Here is a 21668-nt window from a genome sequence, read left to right as displayed (position 1 = left end):
CTAATCCTTGAGCATCCAAGGCTCAAACAGAAAGGATCGATTTAATCTTCTCTGAAGACGCTTTTTGACCTGGCTTATGTCAGTAATCAGAGGTTGATTCCGTATTAGCTGGCTCTCCGCACCCCATACAAAAACCCCAAAACCCCAAGCAATCTGGGTTTGCAAGGGCACACAGATGACTACTCAGAACATGCGCACTGCTTCCCTACTGCCCCAGATAAGATTCTTCAGAGTCGCCTGGGTGCAACAGGCACCCCCCCTGAGCATCCTGTTCCAGGATGCCGGCACGGAACCACGGGGCGGGGGGCGGGGGCTACAACTGCTGCCTAGTGCTGGTACGCCAGTGGAAAGGAGCACCCGCTGAGGACTGAGGCTCATGAGGACATTTTATTTATTCATTCCTTTATTTATATCCCGCCTCCTTTCTTTTAAGGAGTCCAAGTCTTGCACAATCTTCCTCTCCTGCCCATCAAACCCCTGTGACGGGGGTGAGGCTGAGCGTTCATGGCTGCCCAAGGTCACCCAGGGGGATCCACGGCTGAGGGGGGACCAGAGCCCAGGAGCCCTGAGTCCCAGCCCAACACTCGCCAGTGGCTGTCTTAATCAAGCAGCTCTGGCCAACGGAGGGACCACCCCAGAGAAAGACCAGCTACAGACACACTCCCCACAACCTGAGAGAAGGACTGACAGGAATGACTAGCATCCTGCACAGTGGGCTTCCATCAAGGTTCCTTCCTCTTTGCAAGGGCCAAGGCAGCTACGGTCTCTCCTTCCTGTTCTCGCCAACCCGATGTAAGGACCAAGCTGGGAAGGCTGGCCTATTTGGGATTCTGATCCGGTAATCAGAAATTAGTCAAGCTGGGAGGTTTCCCACAGAATTCTAGCTCTAAGTTGGCCTGTGGTTTGCCCATTTTAAAAATTGTATTAAAAAATTGTATACATATTGTGCAAATCAACACCCAAATATGCATGAGTTGCATTGAAACAGCTGCTTTTCACCCTTTGGCACCTGAAACATACTTGGCCCCCACATGTTTTGCATAAATTGAGCACGGGCCACAACCAGCATACTTTTGGCATGCTAGTTTGCACAAATTGCATAAATTCAAACATGTTTCCCTAGAAGTTTTGCTTTGTTTTGCTTTCAATGCACACAGTGCTGCCCATCTTTTAATTGATTTTAATTTAATTTAATTAAAACGTTTCTATACCATCCTTTGCAACAAGCCTCAGGACGGCTTACCAAGACAGAAGTCCATGAGCTGGTTCAGTTCACACCACAGTGAGTGAGTAAAGGGTTAGCAACTGGAATCCAGAGGGTTGGATTGTTAGAATCTGTTGGAGTCTCATCCCTTTATCAGATCTCACAGATCCCTAATCAACTCATTTGACTTCTGTGTAACACATGGTGAGAACTTCCTGCTAAATCAAGTGAGAGACAGACGAGAGAATGACAAGATGGTGTTGGGGGGGGGGGGCGTTAGGAATACATGGGAAAGACAATGCAAAGATCGTTTAGCTCCCAGAAATGTTTGGTTCTCTCTAGACCTCCAGGAGGATGAGTGCAAAATCAGACGTGGAAATGAGTTTTGCCGGCCAACCTAAAGAAGACCCAGAATACCAAATACCTGGGTTTTGACTCATGGGACTTCACCACGGTGAAAATGACAACATCTGATCTAGAAAGGAAGGCTAACCTGCAGCCCTTGGCTAGCTTTCTCCACTGATAACAACATAACAATGTGCAAACTGTTCTGAGAGCTTCAACTGCAATTGATTGATTGAGTAATCCCTCCCTGTTGTGCTTTAAAGGCAAACTCCATTGCTCCTCGGGCAAACATTTTCTTGTCTAGGAGGACTCTTCATAACCAATATTTCTGGGAGAAAGGAGCCAACAATAGTATGCAAGCTTTACTAAGACATACCATTTTAAACACCTTCTTTGTTCTGGATTTTCAAGGAAATGTTATACAGACTAGGAATTCCACTTGATTTACTTCATAATGTGAATTTACCTAATATTGTGCTTCCAATGAAATATGCAAGCAAAATGCTGTTATTTTTCAAACTTCGCAGATTCTCCAGATTTGCAATGGAATTGTCCACTTAGAAATCAGCACCCAAAATGTGCTTTTATTGGGAAAAGTCATATCCAGGGTCAGGAGTGGAATTTACTGTTGCCACCAAATTTCAGTGGTGAAATGCAGCTTATGTTCAATACTTGTGTAACCCTTTGGGCATTGTGTAGCCACTACAGCTCATAAAAGGGCCAAATTTAGCTGGGAAACAGGGACATGCCAGTCAGAGACTTCTAGAAAGTTCCAGGGATTAGAATTACACCACAGGAGGGCAGAATGGGCCAAAGTGTGCATAACAGATTCTGTTTTCTTGGGACCCACCCCTGTTAAAACATCTATTCTCTACTGGGGCAAACTAAAGTGACCGGGGGGGGGGGTCCTTTCTGCAATTTATGTAAATACATGCAGGTGCGGCCGGGTACATCAAAGGATTCAGCCACCTCCCCAAGTGTGAAAGTGAATGATCAGGGTGACTTAAAAATGAATCATGCTCCAGTGCTCAGCAAATTCATGCAGATTTGCACCCATGAACCCTGAACTGACATCTTAGAGATGTTCTTGAGGGTGAGACGGCAAGGGAGGGCAAGGGGGCCAGAGGCAAAGGGGCCAGAGCAGAAATGCCTGCACACTTTAGCTAGAAGCTCTGCCAGCAACTGTGGTTTAGGAGAGTCCATTCTGTCTTTATTTTGCTATTGTTTCGTCCAGTAATGCATTTGTTTCTTATCATTTTAATCAACCTTTTTATGACTGAAAGCTTCTTTGTGCAAAGGCCAGGCACAAGTCAACACAGAAACACAGAAACAGGGTGAGTCAGAAGGGGTCTCCCGGGCCATCTAGTCTGACCCCCAGCTCCAGCCAGCTCTGCTCACGACATGCCCACCATGTGCATGTCCAGCCTATCTTTGAACACCCTCACCGATGGGCCTTCAACCACCTCCCATGGAAGTCCATTCTATACCCTCGGGGTCCTAAGTGCTTCCTGGCATCCGAATTTATTTTATTTTTATTATTTATTTTATTTAGAAGGCTTCTATGCCGCCCCATTCGCTGAAGCCTCGGGACGGCTCACAATAATAAACTGAGGTAAGTACATTGATTTCATCCTTTTCAAAGAGGGGAAAACACAGAATGTCAGAAAACTACCAAGCAATTAGCTACTGGGAGAAAGGCCCTGGGAACACTGAAGACCCCTGGGCTGGGACAGTGCACACAACTGGAGGCTGAATTGCCTTGCTGCACAGTAGTTTGTTTGGTTTAATTTTAAATGTATATTATTTAAATGTTATAATAATAATAATCATAATCATAATAATATATGCTACCCAGTAGTCATAATGGATTTTCTATGCAGCCTGCAATAAAATCTATCATTTACAAGTGCTAAAAACAACAACAAAATCAATTATAATAAAATCACAATAATTTTAAACACTAAACATTATGATTATATTGAGTAAGCAGGACAACATAGTATCACCACAAATGACCGGTCATAGAATCGTAGAGTAGGTATATACGGGAGCAGACAATCCTTCAGGTAGACAGGTTCTAAGCTGTTTAGGGCTTTGTATGTCAAAATCTGCGCTTCAAATTGGGACTGGGCTACAACCAGCAACCAATACCGTTTGCACAAAATGGGTACTCTGTATTCTGAACATGTCTGTCTACTTGTCATGCCAACATTGCATAGCACAGACAATCTAAACTGGCTTCCCACAGTTCTCCGTTGGAACGACACAAACACAAGTCTGGTGGATCCAGGTAAGGCTCAAACTACATTGAAGAATTAGGGGCCTCCTCATTTTGATTTATGGACTGCCTAACTAGGCACTCAAGAGCACACACGGGCAATTGCTGGTAGACGTCAGCAAGATGGATCTGCTTCCTGGGCCGGCCATGGATGAATCCCACTTTTGGGGCCCAAGATCTGCTCACAGGACTGCCATGCACAGGTCTGAGGCAGACAGATCCACTTAGCCAGGGCTGCTTCCAATGGCAAGGGCAACGCCTGAGCACAGGAAGGTCCAGAGAGGAGCAAAGTTGGCAGGAGGAGGCCGAATGCTCTTCCTGCCCTTCGTGCTGGCCAGGCGGCCCTTAAGCCTGAGTCTTCAGACTCCCCAGTGCATTTCAATAGGTTGTGCTCCTGCAGGCAGGGCCCTGGACAGCTCCACCTGAGCGGCTGCCTCTGCCCCACCTCCCCACACACCTTCCCCAGCCAGACGCCCCCCGGCCCGTTCACCTCTCCAAGTCACGCTGCAGGGTGCAGCTCCCGAGAAGTCATCGGCACCTGGCAAGGTGCATGGAGGCGGCGTCAGAAGGCCTGAGACGTCCTCGCCAGCCCTTTCGCCAGAATCATGCCGGAGCACCTGAATTCACCGAGCTACCCACACTGGCTGTTTCCCTGAGGCTCGAGGTGATTACAGATCGGTTGGTTTCCCCGCCTCCCCCTCTGGGGGAGACTGGGGGGAAAGTGGGAGCCTGCCCCCCTGCCCCAGTCTCACCTGCTCTGCCTCTTCACAGATGCTCCCTTTTGCTTCATAGCAGAACTTTCCACATGCCTGGTTTAATCATGTGCTGACTGATACTAAACAGATGCAAAGTACCTGGCTGGGTTCATCCCATTTCTGTCACTCACAGCTCACTAAAATGGAAAAACTGACTCACTTCTTCTGTCCCATCCACCCAGCCCCAAGGAAACCACCGCATTTGCTAGAGTTTGCTCTGCTAATCAAGAGGGCTCAGATATCAGGATTAAAACAACATTTTCCATGAGAGAAGGATTAGCTACTTCCCATGGACAGAGGATTCTGTGTCTGAGGCCACATCTGCATTCATATTGGGACAGGAGAAACCAGGAGCTGTAGGGCACATCCAGGCCATGAGGAGGGGCAGGGCAGCCCTTCCATTAGGGGGCTCTGCAACTGCAGATCACTTCCCACTGAAACGGCAAAGTGTGCAGTGGGTGAGAAAGTACAGATTTGTCAGTTCAATGAGTTTGAAATCTGACCAGGAATTTTCCTGGTTCACAGCTCCCAGAGACAACCTGAATGCCACCTGCAGTTGCATTTCTGAGTCCATAATGCAGTTTTTGGAAGGAAAAGAAAAAGTTTCAACAATGAGCACATTTGAAAAATGTTCTTGAAAAAATACACACTTTCAAGAAACAATTGCATGTTATTTATGGCATCTCTATATAGGGGAAGGGGGAAAGAAATGTCAGAGGTTGTATTTGCTCCCCAGGAGAGCTGGATTTTGCCCCTGAGTCCAAGGGGTTCCCTCCCCTTATCTATTGGTTCAGAAGTGTGAAATTAGTTAAGTTCCCATGACAATCGAAACTGAACATTCCCCACTGCATTTCTAGCCTTCTCCCACTGGACCATTGCACAGACTGGGACCAGGAGGACCGAAAGAGACAAGAGTGACATGGAGAGGGTCAGCAGAGGGATTGGCCCAAGGCCCCAGAGAACCAGCATGGTATGAGAAGGAGCAAACATTTCACCCTACCGACCTTACTTCGTTAAGGTTTTCCTGCTGAGTAAACCACAGAAAATGCAGATAGCTTTTTTTTTGGAATGGACACTTCTATTTTTCCCCACCCTCCCTTTTCTCAAGCCTCCCCTCGCCCCAAGTTCTGCAACAAGGCAGAACCGTGGTGCCCAGCCCTGGGACTCTGGGGCAGACCAGGACTCTGAGCAACCCCACACCCAGCGTCCCCAGTGCTTGTATGGCCTACTTCCGGCTCCCAGAACCCACGAGGCCTGTATGAGCCAAGCCAGGACCTGTCTCACCGGAGGGAGAGGTATTTTCTCCCCAGAATTCATTCCCGGCCAGTGGACGCCTCTCCACATTTGTCCCTGTCTTGTCTGCATCCCTCCTGGCCTCCAACCACAACAGACATCCCAACCTTCAACAAACGACAGTCCCCAGAGAACAACTGAAGAAAGAGTCAGCGCCATCGTAGGTTAAGGCAACCTGTTGCCAAATCGACAGCCAAACTCATCATGCCCCAGGATGGGAGCACTCACACTCCCTGTTCAATCGCGCCATGAGCCACTCGTGGATGTAGCGCCACGGAGACACGGGGCAAAGGACAGGCAATATGAAACATGCCAGAGCTCCCCAGGTGGTTCCCGGAAGGTGGGCAGTGGATGCCTGCCTGTTCCCACATCTTCTCCCACACAAAGACGCCTTACCCTGCGGTGCAGCCCGGCAAGAAGCGCTTTCTGACAGCGCTGGTAGGCAGTGGATTCACGCCATCGTGGCACCCTGAACGGCTGTGTGGGGCAGGTCGCAGGCTGGGGGGCGCAGTGGTGACGGGCAGGGGCACGCACGGCTCCGACCCACCCCCCCAGGCGCACTTGCCAAGCAGCTCCCCTGGGCCCTCCTCTCTCTCTGCCTGGGGACCTGCTGCATGGCCCTGCTGTGGGCTGAGGGCCCCCCACTGTCCGCCGCCTGGCTTCATCCTGCCCCATGTGACCCCTGCCCCATATGGAGGGTTCTAACCACACCGCCAAAGACCCCTTTTCCCTGGTCTCCAGCCTGCTTCCTGCCCCAGTGTGGGTCATTGTTTGCTGGGAGCAGCCAGAATGACAGGAAATTAAAAAGCTTCGTTTACAACCAACCCTTTTAATAAAGGGCAATGGAAATTATAAAAAAAAATGCGGATAGAACCATGGCGATTTTAAGTTCTCCTGGAATTTTGCTGACTTAACTTTTCTAATATGGTTACCAGATGCTATTACATTTTTAAAAACTGACATTTGAAGATATCACAGTCCAGTAGGACAAAATGGATGCCCATCTTTGAGAAAAATATTCATCTGGCAACTCTTATTTTGAATGTTGTGAGAAGGCCCAGCTGGGACACACACCCCTCTCCGTCTTTTGCTTAGATTAAGAGCTGTCATTTGCCAGCCCTCCTGTTGAAAAGAGGGATTATCTCGGCCTGCCCAACGGGCCCTAACATGGCAGGAGGGGGCAGGGGCGGAAGGCCCCGCAAGCCCCTCTGCTGCACCGAATCTAGCCTGGAATTAGGCAGGGTCGTTGTCTGCACTTGGGAGGCTCACACCTTCTGAATAACTACAGTACCCATCACCCACCGCACCTTGCTTCCTGGGAGGATGCGCTGCCTGCTCTGTGCTGCCTTGTTCCTGGAAGCTGCCTGGTAAAGCAAGGGGAGGGTTGAGAGAGGTGCTGCCTTGCCTTGCCTTGCCTTGCCTTGCCTTGCCTTGCCGAAGCCAAAGGTACCAGTGAGAGTGACGATGGGAGCAAATGCACGTGGGGGGAGCAGGTGTGGACCAGCAGAGCTGCCGGCGGAGCCCCTGCTGGGGTCAGCCACCCCGGTCGGCCCTCAGGCTCTCAGAGCAGGCTGCACCCAGCGCAGAAGGCCAGCAGTGCCGAGACAGGCCTGGCCGGCACCCGAAGCTGCTTCTGCAGAGCCCCCATCCCACATTCTGCCTGGCTCGGTGTGGTCTCCTCTGGCAGGGCCAGAGGGACTGGCGCAATGGGGAAGCTGTCCTGGGCACCACCGCAAGATGGCTGTCATGGGGGGAGGGGCAGCCGAAGGCCAGCAATCCGCCCAAAGAGCAAGTGCGAGGCAGCAGTGAGGCCTAGACTCAAGTCCAGTACCCAGCACCACAAAACCCTTCTCCACCCAGCTACCCTTTGCAAGTGTTAATCTAATAAAAGGAGGTCAGAGGTGGGTGCCAAGAAAGCAGCCTGGGGCCTGTGGGTGCCCAGGACGCCACGTTCTCTGCCCCCTGCTGGGGCAGGCGGTGCCTCTCCACTGGCCACCTGCCCACACCGGTCTTCCTCTGCCTTCCCTTAAGCACAGGAAGCAGGAAGCGCTGCATTGCCGTATCTTCCCACCCAGCGTCCAGAATCCATTTCTGTGCGCTTACTTTGCTCCCACCTGCCCACAGCTTCTCCAATCGGCAGCATGGCACATGGGGAATGTCATTCCCGCTCATTGCAGAACCCCTGGCAGGTCACACCACTGGTGGACTGTTGGCCCAGGTGAGCCTCTGGGATGCTCGTGCTGCTTCCAAATCTTCAGTTTCCTTGCTCCTTTGCACGTGCCCATGCACACCAGCCACTCAACTCCCAAGAAAAGTTGAAGCAAGTGGCCACCAATCTCGTAAAAAGAGGCCCGTTTCCAATTATTGAGCTATATTTTATTGTTTGACATCTTGTCCAAAAATGCCTTTCTCCCCCACCACCCCAAGAATAACACACTGTGCCTCCAATTTTTTTCCATGGGATCTCTTAACCATGAACTGAACAAAATCTGTTTTTGCCATCAGGTTGACTGGAAGTTCTCAGATGCAAAGGCTTGCTCATCAGAAAACCAAAAAGTAAGCATCCTCACCCAGAAGACTAACTTTGTTTATGCCCCACAAAAGTCCTATATCAGTTATGTACGTGTTTGCAATTACATTCTCCACCTTCATTCTTTCAACTAGGATTTTCATGTGCATTTTCAAAGGAAACTCTGCAGATGTTCTGCTGTGACAGAACCTTGTTCCCGGACTCAGAAGTAAGTTAAAAGGATTTCCTCCCAGAGATGGTTGCAACAGATCACCCCTTACAGTTAGAGGTGTGTGGGGAAGCTGATCACAGAGGTGAAAATCCGGTCAGTTTTCATACTCTCTCCACACCAACTGAGATGTGAGTTGAACCACGCTGATCCCGGTCTGGTTCTGCACAGGCAGCAACTTTGCACCTTGAAAGGTAGCAAGCTTTGTGATCGAGGCTCAGATACGAGGGCTAGAGGAGAAGACCTGTGAAACCCCAAGGGAGGGAATGTACCACCCGGGGGGGGGGGGGGGGGCAGCAGAGGACAGTGAGTTGCATAAACGTGTGTGCATTTGTCTAGATGCATACATCTAGAAATAATTATTGCAAATTTAATCAAAATCCAGTACATCTCACCATGCCACGGGAAAGAGTGGTCCCTGCATTTGCTGAAGGGTCACAGGCACCAGTTCGGATCGTTCTTTATCTCAGAACTGGAATTCCATAGGGCAGACCTTCAGCAGAGGAAGGAACTCTGGTAACGCTGTGACTTTGGAAAAGAAGGTATGTGGCCACTCTAGAGGAGAGTGCATTCCTGCTCTGGAATGAGAAAGTGCAGCAGCTCCAGCCCAGAAGCATGCAAAGCTGCTGGACCCTGAACGTCACAGACCTGAACGGAAGAAGGCCCAGGGGCCCACAGAGCCTAACTCACGTCCTTCCTGCCAGAAGCAAGAGGCCTCAAGAGCTGTGACCACCCTCTCCTAGCTTTCCTTCTGCTTGGACGCACCTGGCTCCAAGCCTGCCTTCCGAACAGGTTGCAGCACTCCCGTTCATGCTTCCTGGGCCAGGAAGGGCCAGTCATGGCCTGCCAGGGAGAGGCCGCCAGCCATCAGCCCCAGGCCCAGGACTGCTTTGGCCCAGCACTCACTGCTTCTGGCTCCTGGCCATCCTGGCCTGCTTGTTCTCTGCGCTGCGTGTTTGCCTCTTAGGTGCCAGGTCCTGAGCAAGAAGACCAGGTGTGTGTGTGTGTCTGTTATGAGATTTTTAACAAATGATGGTACAGAAAATTTGTAAATAAATAAATCGCAGCCGGAACAGCTGGCTCAGTCATGCAGCCAACACCAAAACAAACCAGAAAGATGCCTGCTGGCCAGTGAAGCTGGATCAATGCCAGGTACCCGATGAGATTTCACCCTCTTAGGCAAGCCCTTGATAGTCCTTGGTATGCGAGGGGTTGCCCTGTGGAGGAGGGCCATGGCCTTCCCTGCAGCGGAGGGCATGACATGATCCAGTGGGGCAGAGCTCAAGGAACCAGGCTTCAGGTTAGATGTCAGGAAGTACTTCCTGGGGGTTAGGACCTCTAGGAGATGGGATGGGCTTTCAAGGGAGGTGGTGGAGGCCCCATCAGTGAGGGTGTTTAAGAAAAGATTGGACACCCACATGTTGGGAATTACATGAGTAGAGCAGGCTGGAGCTGGGGTCAGACTAGATGGCCCGGGAGACCCCTTCTGACTTGCTTTCTATGTTTCTATGCCAAGGCACCTGGCAGAATGCCTGGAGGACTGAAAAATGAACTACAGTTTAAGAGCAGAAGAGGTTGGCTGGCCAGCAGTGAAGACTATGCTATCGATCCAGCCTCAAGAAACTCATAAAATGGACTGAACATCTTTAAATCTGCCTCCATGCTTAAGGTTAGTCTTTGCTTAAGGTTAAAGTCCAACCCACCTTCTGTACCCACACCACATATGTATGGAGCATCCTCTACCAATGCCTTAAAAAGATGACCCCAACTTCTATTTTTAGGGGTGCATGGGAGTTGTTTGCGTTGGCAAGGCACGCAAACATGCCTTGTTCACAACGCTAAGTGCAAATGCAAGCCCAAACATTTTCACAATTCCTCAAACTTGCTTTGGTTCAAAATCCAGATTGAAGACAAACAGAAGTAAATTGCTCAGATATCCCTGATGAGGGACTCATGCAGAGACTCGTCAGGAGCCTCTTCCAGAGATAAGTGCTTCTAACTGCTCTGCTGCTCTCCGCTCTGCCCCATGCGGGCAGCTCTCCCAGCATCCGCAGCTGCGTAGAACCACAGCACCAGTGCTCTTCCTGCTAGCTCCGTCTGGCATCGGTGCTGCCTCTTGAATCCCAGAGCAGCGTTGTTCACGCCACCCCCCCCCCATCCCCTGCACAACTCCCAAGACTCATGGCTGCCTTGACACCCGAGGAAGAGCCTGAAGGCGGTGCAGTCACGGCGTGAGTCACTCAGAAGGAATCTAACAGTGTCCCGTTGTCTGGGGAAAGATCCAGCTTTCCATAGTAGCTGAATGTAAGCACTTAATACGGCTCCCTTGCGAAGCTTTGGATAATCTCACGGATCTGCTTATCTTTTCTCGATGGGGTGCAAGGCAGTGGAGCAGGGGGCATTTTTCCAGGAGTTTTCCATGCCCCTGGATGTGCCCAGGCTGATTCCCATGCAACTCCCCTGTGGAAGGGGCAGAGCTTCCTGGGAGGACGGCTGCGTTGCACACAGAAGCTGCCAGGGTCGACTTCCAGCAGCCCCTCTGAGCACGGCAGCCATGCAGAAGAGCGGCCGAGGGCTGCCAGGCTCGCGGGACCAAACTCCTCAAATCGTTCTTTACTGAGCACTTTTCCAACCTGCCCAGCAACGGATGCTTCCTGGGCAGGTTGCCACTTATGAAACATCTAAAAGGTTAAAATACCATTACAATGCCATGTAAAAGGAGAAGTGGCCAAGCGACTGAAAGCAATATCCAGCCCAGGAATCAATAAAATTATCACCCTATTCCTGCTTTATTTTTGTGGTTATTCCCATACTCCCAACAGCCAAAGCCCCTGGGCAGCTCCCTCAAGTTCCGGGCTCTCTCGTTCCGGGGTTGCCAGCTGGAGGGGCAGGTAGGCTAATGTGGCCGGGGGGCATCTGCATGGCTCCCCAGTGGAGATGTCACCCAAGAGGGCACAAGCGTGGCTTCCAGAAATGGGTCCTTCTGCCGGCCCAGCCTCGAAGAGCAGAGTGGTGCCTTCATTTCTCCCCACCAAGAAACACAAATGAAAAGGCAACAGGTCCGATTTTTCTGGGCATCATCTCGAGGCAGACATTTCTACACAGAGCCAGGAAAGCCACCCCCAAAGCACCCCCTTCTGCAGCCTCATCGCAACCAGGACAAAACGCTGAAGGCCGGAGAAGCATCTGGCGCTTTTGCCCCAGACAATGGCTCCAGCAGCATTCCTGCCAGCCGCTTTTCCTCAGAGCCGGTGTGTGTGTGTCCCGAGGCTTGTCCCAGGATGAAGCTGCTCCTGGGAGGAGCTGTGGGATTTTACTCCTACAAGCTGGACTATCCTTCCACGACTACCGCAAGCCTGTAACATGAGGTCACTTCCAAGTGCGTGCTCCCCCCCCCCCGCCCCCCGTTCATGCCTGCTTACAGGGTTTCATCTCCCACATCTGGATTCCCCACACACAGCAGGAGCAGAGGAGGCAGCGAGAGGGAAGCATACGTGTTTCGCTTTGTCTCCATTTTGTTGCAAACCAGCTTTTATTTGGGAAGGAAAATTTCAGCAAATAGAAGAAATCCATTTTTTAAAACTTGGCTGTTCAGTCTGGGACCAAAACTTGGTTTCACGGTGCGCCTTACTCAAGCTCTCCTAAGGGCCAGAGCCCAGCTCAGAGCCCATTTTCCTTGCGGGTTATTTGATGTTTTGTCACTCTAAACTTGCTGTGAGGGCACCTCCCATTTAAGCAGAAAACAATATAATGACAAATGAATAAATGAATCAGTGACTGAATTCAGGAATTACTCCAGCTTCATATAGAGACCATTCAGCTCTAAGTTAGGGAAAAATCAATTTGGTTTTCATTTTTAATTCATTCTAACTTCACACATTTGAAATGGTAAGTGTATCAACACTCAGTTTTCCTTTCAAAGTGGACACTTCTCAGAAATTTGCCATAGGGCTCTCTGACTGAAATTGTGCACAAAAATTCATGCACACTGGAAAAATGCATAGATTAATGAAAATAATGCTTTAAAGTCTTTAAATGCTATTCAGAAAATGACGTGCAGGAACATGCATTTCCAGAAAAGTGCATGAATATAAATTCATACAGTTTTTCATGAGGCTGCTTTTCAGAGATTTGTCAAAGCTTTCAACAAAGTAAATGCAAGACTGGAAGAAAATAATCCAAGTTTAAGATAAACCAAGCTTATAATTAGAAAATCAGAGAAACTGCATCGGACAAATTCATTTCTTCCTACATGCAACTGGAGTGATATTTAAAGACCATGCAGACCAGCACTGGGTTTCACTCCCCACCAAAAAATACCCCTTCTCCCAAAGTGCATATTCTGGATTGGATTTTGTAACCCAAATGTATCTTGAAAAATCTCCAAGTTTTTCTACAAGAATCCAGGAGCATCTGGTGAGACAGAAGGTTAACAATGTGGCGGGGGGGGGGGGGCAGCCCACCCCCAGCCTCTGAGCTCATGAAGGGCTCCTCACATTTTATCTCCAGATCAATCCTGAAAACTGCCATGGCTAAATCCAGCCCAGACATATTGGAACAGTCCCCCTCAACTGGAAACAGGAAACCCTGCCCAAGACTGATCCAGAGTGCCGTACTGCTTGGGTTGCCATGGGCTGAAAAGAGAAAGCCCCCTCCATGCTGTCACCTTGGGGAAATATGGGGCAGGAAGCAACACGGTATCCAGTCTGGGACCTCCAGAATGGCCACCAATTTGTCCTTTCATCTCCCATGCAAGACAAAGGCCAAGCCAATTTTTTCTATGTTTAATGTTGCACTATTTTGATAAATACTTTCCTTTGAAAGCTAAGTAAAAACAGCAATCCCCTTCCTTTTTTTTCCAACGGGGAAAAATTCTGCACTTCCTAAAATGCACACTTGGGGAGGGGGGAGAAAGCCTTGCATTTAGAATGCAAATGAGTCGAAATGAGGGTTGAGTTAGAGTGTAGAGATTCTCAGTGAGCTCATCCCCTCTGAAATGCAATTCTGGGGTGCGCTGCGTGGGGGAAAGGCAGTTCCAAGGAACGACCTGTTCACCTTCTCCCTTCCCATTTTAAGCAGTTCGGTATAAAAGTTGGGGTCCACACCTCCCCTGTCATACCTACAGTGGCTGTCCAAAGAACAGAGTTGTAGGAGAGGGGAGCCCACCACTTTTACAGAGCTGCATGTTTAGACCATCCTGGGCATGTTTACAGGGGAAAAACTGCCTGCAGCTCCAGGAAGGCCCCAGTCAGCCATGCCTTTAAGCACTTTCCATTTCTCTTCTGCCCCAGAATTCCACAGGTTAAGGGTGCGCTCAGGAGGGCTTCTCTGTCAGTCCTGGACTGCACTGTGAATTGAATTCACTGGGTGCCCCTGACAGATTTTCCACACAACATTCATCACCACTTAGCCTAGATCCAGATTTCATAAGCTGCGGTCCTATGGTGTCTTCCCCCGCCAGGGGACACCTTTGTCCTCAAGCTCCACAACTATCTTCCCTCCTAAGGAACTTCCTCCTGTGCCTCGAACACCTGTTGCACCTGCTCACCTGCAAGTCTATGAAGTGGGATGACCAGAACTGTACACAGTACTTCCTGTATAGCTGCATCAAGGATCTATCTAATACCCCAAGGCCACATTTACTCTCAGGCAAGCCCATTGTATTTCCAGCAGGACAGGAAATGAATTTTGAACTTTTGAACCACAATTCTGAGTGAAACTCACTGTTCTCTGAATTTTTCAGGGATGTCTCCAGTCAACAAAACAAGTAGACAAATTACTATGTTAAGGAAAGTAACATTTCAAAATGCATTCTGCTGGGAAAACTGCTTGCAAGAAATGCACCTATTAAGCCAAACTGCAGAGGGAAACTCCAGAACTCTGCACACATAATGTTCGTGTATACATTTAAGATGATCCAGGAAGGAAAGGACTGAACTTAATGCTCCAGAAATTCTTGAAGTTTGGGAAGGACTGAACTTACAATTAGAGAAAGGATAAATGGAGGAAAACCATAACTGGCAAATAGGTCTCTCTCTAGCTTAGCAACCATGAACTCCTGGCATGGTGTTGGATTTCGCTTGCTGGTTCATGTATTCAGCCAATTGAAATGAAAGGGGTGGGATGTGAAGAAAAGCAGCCAAAAATCTTTGAAATATCAGCTGATGCCTTGATAGCCAGAACTGAAACTCCTCCCCATCTGACTCATTCAAGATTCTCCTGGCAGGTTCCCAAAAGATCCACAGCCTTCTCTTCCGTCAAAGCCACTTTGAACTTGGCCTTTCCTGCCATCCACTGTGGCAACATGGCCACCCACCCAAGCAGCTTTACCTCCTGGGGCCTTCTAGGCCCCAGCGGAGTGGGAATTGCACGGAAAGGCACCAACGATCTCCAGCTGCTTGAGGCTCTTGCGGAGATGGCCAGCTGTTCCTCTGTGGGGCACATGATCCCACTGCCCTGCCCCGGAAAAAGTAATGTTATCTGGCATCTGGTGGCACCTCTACCAAAAGGATGGTCAAAACATAGTGAAAGACCACTGACACATCCATTCAAAAAGAGGAAAAATGTTTTCAGCAGCTGCAAGGAGCAGATATTCCAGCTTCAAGTGGTGCATCCCTGTTTGGGTTTGATTTGAATACCCCCACACACACACACACACACATGCAGGCCCCTTTGCCGATGGCATGCCCCATGGCACCTCCTGATCAGCAGGGGGTTGGCTTTCAGAGGCCCATCCTGGCCATGGCCTGTGCCCCAGCCAGCCACTGCTTTCCAGAATGCCACAGGGGTAGCCTTGCTGTGAAGCAAGAAACCTCCCCTCCTCCAAGGAATCTCTTCTTTTCACTGAGAATGCATTGTTCACCTATGTCTTTGCTTCAAGGCCTGCCCTTCCTCACAGAGCCTGGCGCAGCAACGGACCATGGCTGGGCCGCAGACAGCGAAGGCGTCTCTGTGGAAAGTCTTCAGTGCGCAAGCGCTTCGGGAGACCAGTGCCTGTCCAAGCCTTCATGCCGACAGAACCCTAAAACATGCCTAGGGGACCTTTAGGTGCTGTCAGTCCACACCTCCCACCATCTTTGGCCAAGGTCCATGCTTGTCAGGGTTGATGTGGCTTGCAATCCAGCAACGTAAGAGGTGCCACATGGGAAAGGCAGTATTGCTAGCATGTGATCGCAGGCATGTTTAGATGGGAAGTGCGGCTGGCGGAGCCACTCCGCCATTGCCAGGGTTTTCTCCCACCCAAACATGCACAGAATTGCACCCTTTATCATGCGCAATTTCTGCAATGTGTAGCCGCTCTCTGTGCATGAATGTATGACAAGTCTGCACAGAGATGTACACCATTCAGAGGCCCCTAAACATGTGATAGAATCTTGATCAGCAGAATTGCTTGAAATCCCTGCATTCCAGTGGAACTCCTTCAAGTTACACAAACTCAGAAAGGACACTGGGACTTCCTTCCAGTGCTGGGCATTGCTCCTCGCGGCGTGCGTCAGCACAAGGCATGCTGTGCACTCTTCAGATATGCTTCAGTGCAATGCAACTGCTTGCAACAGGCTTTTCAGCTGCATTCACTGGGAGCAGTTCATCCCTCTGCTGCCTTCTGCTGCTAAGAGCAGCAAAATCCATTATTCTCCATAAGCTTTTAAGGCCTTCAATAAAGCGAGATCCTTGGAGGCCTTTTTCATCAGCATCATCTCCCTGAGGACACAACAGTTAGGCAACCTGCTACCTCCAATTCTCTCCTTCCTCTGCTGCCTCTCCTATGCAGAATGTTCGACTGTAAGCCCCCCAGGGCAGAGACCTCATCACTGTTAACTGAGGGGAAGTCCAAGACACATTCCTTGAGAAGAACTTCAGTGGCAGCATCCCTGTATTTTCTGATCTCTAGGCTGGCAATGCAACTTAGGCTAAAGAACCCCAAGAAGCTGACCAAGGAGGCTGCTTGCTGGTAGATTCCATCTAATTTGGCTCCCAAGGTTAAGATACCTGATTTTCCACAAAGGTAACACATATCATGGAATATTTGGGTCATTTTTCATAAAAGGAGCCCACACAAATTTGGAGATACCATCCCTTTCCTTCCTGTGTGCATCTGTCCTGGAGCGCACACAGCTCTTTCCACACATTAGGGGGCGTCCGTTTTCTAAGTTCATTTAAGTTTGCAATGCTCCTGCCTTTGATCCCAGATTGTTCTCAGGGGTAGGGGGAGAGTTTGCTATGCCATGATTGAAGAGGCAATGCCAAGGATCAGATGTTTGCAGACCCCCCCACACACAATTTTCAGTCTTAAATTAACTGCAAGCAGGAACTCTTCTGCTGCTCCCAGAAAGGAAAACAAGGCATTGTGTTCCTGAAGATTTCTCCCTTCATGGGCCCCTTTGACAAATAGTATTCAAAGGATTTCAGCTGCTAAAACTATTTTTGAGAAGGTAGCGGGGCATGTGAAGAAAAGGAAACCTGATGCAGAGCAAAACACACTCAGGAAAAGTTTTCCTGTTGCTAGATGTTTTAAAAAGCAAACGGCAATCCAAAATGTATGCATGACTTCTGTCTTCTCCATCTACCATGGTCCTTCAGAGCAAGCAAGTCTTAACAACTTAAAAGGCAGCAAACTGATTTGGACAGGCTGCAGGCAAAGTTGCTGTCAAAATCAAGGAAGGAAAGAAGGAAGCACTGAAAAAAGTCAAAGCAAGGAAGGAAGCAAGCAAGCTTCATTTAACGAAACGAGAATGGACTGTTGGTCCTTACCTGCATGGCTTTCGGAAATTGCATAGAGTAGGAACAGTGCTACACTCCAAGGGCAGCTGGAACTCAGCACCCAAGTCCTCTTTTTCCACCTCGTGTGAGTATCCATGGTCCACCAAGGAAAAATAGGGATGCTGGGGAAGGGGTTGTGCAAATTACGCAGCCTCGAGGCTGCTGGGTGACTCTTTTCTTTATAATATATCTATCTCTCTATATAAAATATTAAATATTAGGACTCCCTTCCCACCCACCCCTCAAGGAATGCGCTCCTTATGAAGCCATGAGCCTGGATGCTTGGGATGGACAGGAGGAACGCAGGCGCTCCACTCCGGCTGTTCGGCTCTGATAAAGTTTGCTCGCGCGGGAGCGCGCTTGGTGCCCTTCCCGTCCCGGCCCGTCCCGTCCCGTCCCCTTTTCAAGTCTTCTCCTTCCCCTCGGTTCCCTCCCGAGCCCCTCTTTCTGCGCTCTCTTCCGGGGTTCCCTCTGCAAAGTGATGTTCCCCTCTCGCTGCCCTGGGCTGGGAGTGAAACTTTCTCCCCCCTCCCGCGCGCTTTTCCCCCCCTCGCCTGCCCCTTTTGCGCCTATGAAAGCCGACGAGGCCGGGCTGTCAATCCAGAGGCGCGCCGGCCAATCGTGGCCTCGGGAGCGCCCCGGGAAACGCCCCGCTTTCCCTTCTCGGGAGCGGGGCGGCGCCTGTGGAGGAGCCCGAGCGCGCGTGGCCACGCGGGGCGCCGCTCCCCGCCGCCGCCTTCTCGCCGGGCGGGGCGGGGACCCACGCGGGAAATTTGAACGCGCGGCGCGGGGAGCAAGCGGCGCGTTTGCGGGCCGCCTGCAGCGCGCGGGCATGACCCACGCCGGCGCTGGCTGGCAGCATCCGAGCCTGCCTGGCCGGGCGGGGCGGGGCGGCCGCCTCGTGCGGAAGCCCCCCGAAACCCGTGTCAAAAGAAGAGGCTCGGAGCGCGTGGCAAGCTGGGCCTCTGCTCTCAGCAGTGCCTCGTCTGCACCCTGGAGCTTGGCCGCGAGTCCGCACACACCTGTGCAAACGGCCAGAAATGTGCTCAAGGGCAGTTGAGGCTGAGGCAGGCCAGAGTGTCTGGGGAGGAAAGTCACCCTAACTGGGACATTGAGGGAAATTCTGCCGTCACTGGCTGCCCCGTTCACACAGCTTGCCCCTCTCTCCTAGGAGAAGAGCCATCGGGCCTGGGAGGGCCCAGGCAGTCCGGAGCTCACGCCTCCCTCATGGCAGTCCAGCCTGGAGTTGGGGCACCTTCCTAGGAGCAGGCCGGACCACCTCAGCGAGCACAGGCCTCTGCTGAGCTGCTGGTCCCTTCCGAGCTGGCAGCCGTTGTCGGTAATTCCAGTTGCTTCTCGCAGGCCATGCCACAGAATGACAATCTCACCGGGGTGGCCAGTGGACCAGGGCAGCCCAGCCCAATCTGTCCCTGCGCATTTTAACAACAGCATCATATTGGGGGAATGACCGAGTAGAACTCAGAGTGAGACCCTAACTGTGGGTTTTGTTTGAAGCTAGTTGCACTAAGCTCAGTAAGATGCCTGCAGTCCTAATGTTGAGATACCTATTAAGTAAACTCCCCAAGAAAAGGCATGTAGGGTGCATGTTTACCCAGAAGCAGGTCTCCTTCAGTTGAGTGCAACTTACCTATAAGTTACCTGTAATATAAGCATTATATTATAACTTTAATCAAAAAGAAACATTAGACTGAGCTAATTGTTAGATTTTTAAAGGTCCAGGATGCTCTTGCTTTACTGTTTGATATTTCTTCCTCTTCAAATCATCACCAATCGCTTCTTGGAAAGTGTAATATTGGGAAATGATTAATTGTTGCTGTAGCCTTTATTAGAGCAAGGTTTTGTGCACTTAACACTCATGGTGCAGGTAGGAACACAACTAATGCAAACTTCTGCAACTCTGACAATGTTATGCCCAGAATAGTAATAAATAATGGAACAGCTATGCTTGCATACGTAAGACAAATCAAAGCGGATCCCATTGCTGTAATGCTTAAAATCTGGGAGGAAAGTGTATCAGAACTAGCAGAAATAAATCTGATCTACATGTCAGGTGAACTACTTTGACCAGCTTACAGGAAGGTCCACAGAACTGAGATCCGGTAGGCTTTTGAAATCCCCCCACTTCAATTCTTCTGAATTTTGTGGGAGGGGCACTGCCTGTTCAACGCGTGGCCCGTGGTGGGACCTCAGCTTATTCCAGCATCACAGAGAAACTGGCAGCGCTGACTGGGAAAGAGCTTGGCGTTGTGGTGGGCAGCGCCGCTACTGTGGAAAAGGCAAGTGCCATTCTGGGCACATCTTGGAAGGGAAGTGAGCATAACGTTGCCAAGATCCTAGTGCCCTCGTGCAAATCTGTGGTGCCACCACCTTTGGAACATCACATGCAGGTTTGAGCTTCACTCCTGGAGAGAGATATTGCAGCGTTCACAAACATGGAAGAGGACAGCTGAAACTTTGAAGGGGCTGCAGGAACACCTGTAAGGAAAGGCTGCAGCGTTGGAGGCTTGGACAGTTGAACTGAAGGGTGAGGAAAATTGTTGTTATTATTTATTATTTATTTGGTACACTTATATGCCGCCCCATTCGCAAAAGCCTCAGGGCAGCTTCCAATACTAATAAATAACTATATAAATACATAAAATCTGGAGACATCCCGGCATAAATATAAAATCAGTAAATAAATTCAGCAATTAAAATAACGTATAAATAAAAAGGTCTTGGCCTGGTGCCGAAAAACAAATAACGACGGCACCAGGCGCTCTCTGGGGAGCGCATTCCATAAGTGGGGCGCCACCGCAGAGAAGGCCCTCCTCCGGGTACTCACCCTCCTAATATCTTTCACAGAGAGTTCCCAGAGAAAAGCCTCTGCTGCCGATTCCAAGGAGCAGGAGGGCAAATATGGAAGCATGTGTTCCTTTAGGTATCCAGGTCCCAAGCCATTAAGGGCTTTATAGGTGATAACCAGCACCTTGAATTGGGCCCGAACTTCAATGGGGAGCCAGTGAAGCTGACGGAGGACTGGGGTTATATGAGAACAATGCCCAGTCCCCGTCAGCAACCTGGCAGCTCTGTTTTGCACCAACTGAAGTATCCGAACCGTCTTCAAGGACAGCCCCATGCAGAGTGTGTTACAGAAGTCTAATCGGGAAGTTACCAAAGCATGTGTCACTGTTGCCAGGCAGTCATTCTCCAGGTAGGGACACAGTTGATGGATCAGCCTAAGCTGAAGGAAAGCGCTCCTCGCCACTGCTGTCACCTGAGCTTCCAAAGACAGCTCTGGGTCAAGGAGCACTCCCAAGCTGCGAACCCTGTCCCTAAGAGGGAGTGCAACCCCATTCAGGACAAGGTCCAGGTCCCCTACCCCAAAGCCTGAACCACCTACCAACAGGACCTCGGTCTTGTCTGGATTGAGTTTCAGTTTATTGGCCCTCATCCAGCCGATTACCTCGGCCAGGCACCGGTTCAGTACAGCCACTGCCTCACCTGGATTGGTGGAAAATGAGAGGTAGAGCTGGGTATCATCAGCGTACTGATGACTCTGCAGCCCACACCTCCTGATGACCTCTCCCAGCGGTTTCATGTAGATGTTAAATAGCAAGGGGGACAAAATGGACCCCTGTGGAACTCCATGGCATAGCTGCCATGGCGCAGAGCCACAGTCCCCCAGCACCATCACCTGGAATCAGCCATTAAGATAGGAGAGGAACCACTGCAAAGCAGTGCCTCCTACTCCAAATCCCACTAGCCTATCCAGAAGGATACCATGGTCAATGGTATCGAAAGCTGTTGAGAGGTCCAGGAGAACCAACAGGGATGCACTCCCTGTCTCTCTCCCTGCACAGGTCATCATACAGGGCGACCAAGGCAGATTGAGTACCATACCCGGGTCTGAAGCCGGACTGAAATGGGTCCAGATAGTCAGTCTCATCCAAGAGTTGGAGTTGTCCCACCACCACCCGCTCCAACACCTTGCCCAAAAACAGGATGTTGGCCACCGGTCTATAATTGGTGGCCATCTCTGGATCCAGGAATGCCTTCTTTAGGACTGGCCGGACTACCGCCTCCTTTAAAGGGGCAGGTACCCAGCCGTCCCACAGAGAGGCGTTGACAACCTCCAGGATCCAGGCCCCTATCCTGTGCTTGGCTTTGTTAAGTAGCCAAGATGGGCAAGGGTCCAATAAGCAGGTGGTGGGATGTACTTGTCCAAGCACCTTGTCCACATTAGCAGGCCACAACAACTGAAACTCATCCATCAATTTTGGACCAGACGGCAA

The 21668-nt window shown here is 50.3% G+C and overlaps 1 protein-coding gene across 1 annotated transcript in view; it reads right to left on the bottom strand.

Annotated features, from left to right (window-relative positions):
- Positions 1-17534, bottom strand: part of COL5A1 (collagen type V alpha 1 chain) — a 145725-nt gene extending 128191 nt beyond the window's left edge. The window contains exon 1 of the mRNA XM_044453179.1: positions 17365-17534. Coding sequence (XP_044309114.1) covers positions 17365-17470 — 106 coding nt within the window. The 5' untranslated portion in view covers positions 17471-17534. The remainder of the gene's footprint in view (positions 1-17364) is intronic.
- Between the last annotated feature and the right edge of the window lie 4134 nt (positions 17535-21668).

This window comes from Varanus komodoensis, unplaced genomic scaffold (assembly GCF_004798865.1).
Source record: "Varanus komodoensis strain SLA01 unplaced genomic scaffold, ASM479886v1 scaffold77, whole genome shotgun sequence".
NCBI classification, from domain to species: Eukaryota; Metazoa; Chordata; class Lepidosauria; order Squamata; family Varanidae; genus Varanus; species Varanus komodoensis.
This window is presented reverse-complemented; position numbering and strand designations above follow the sequence as displayed.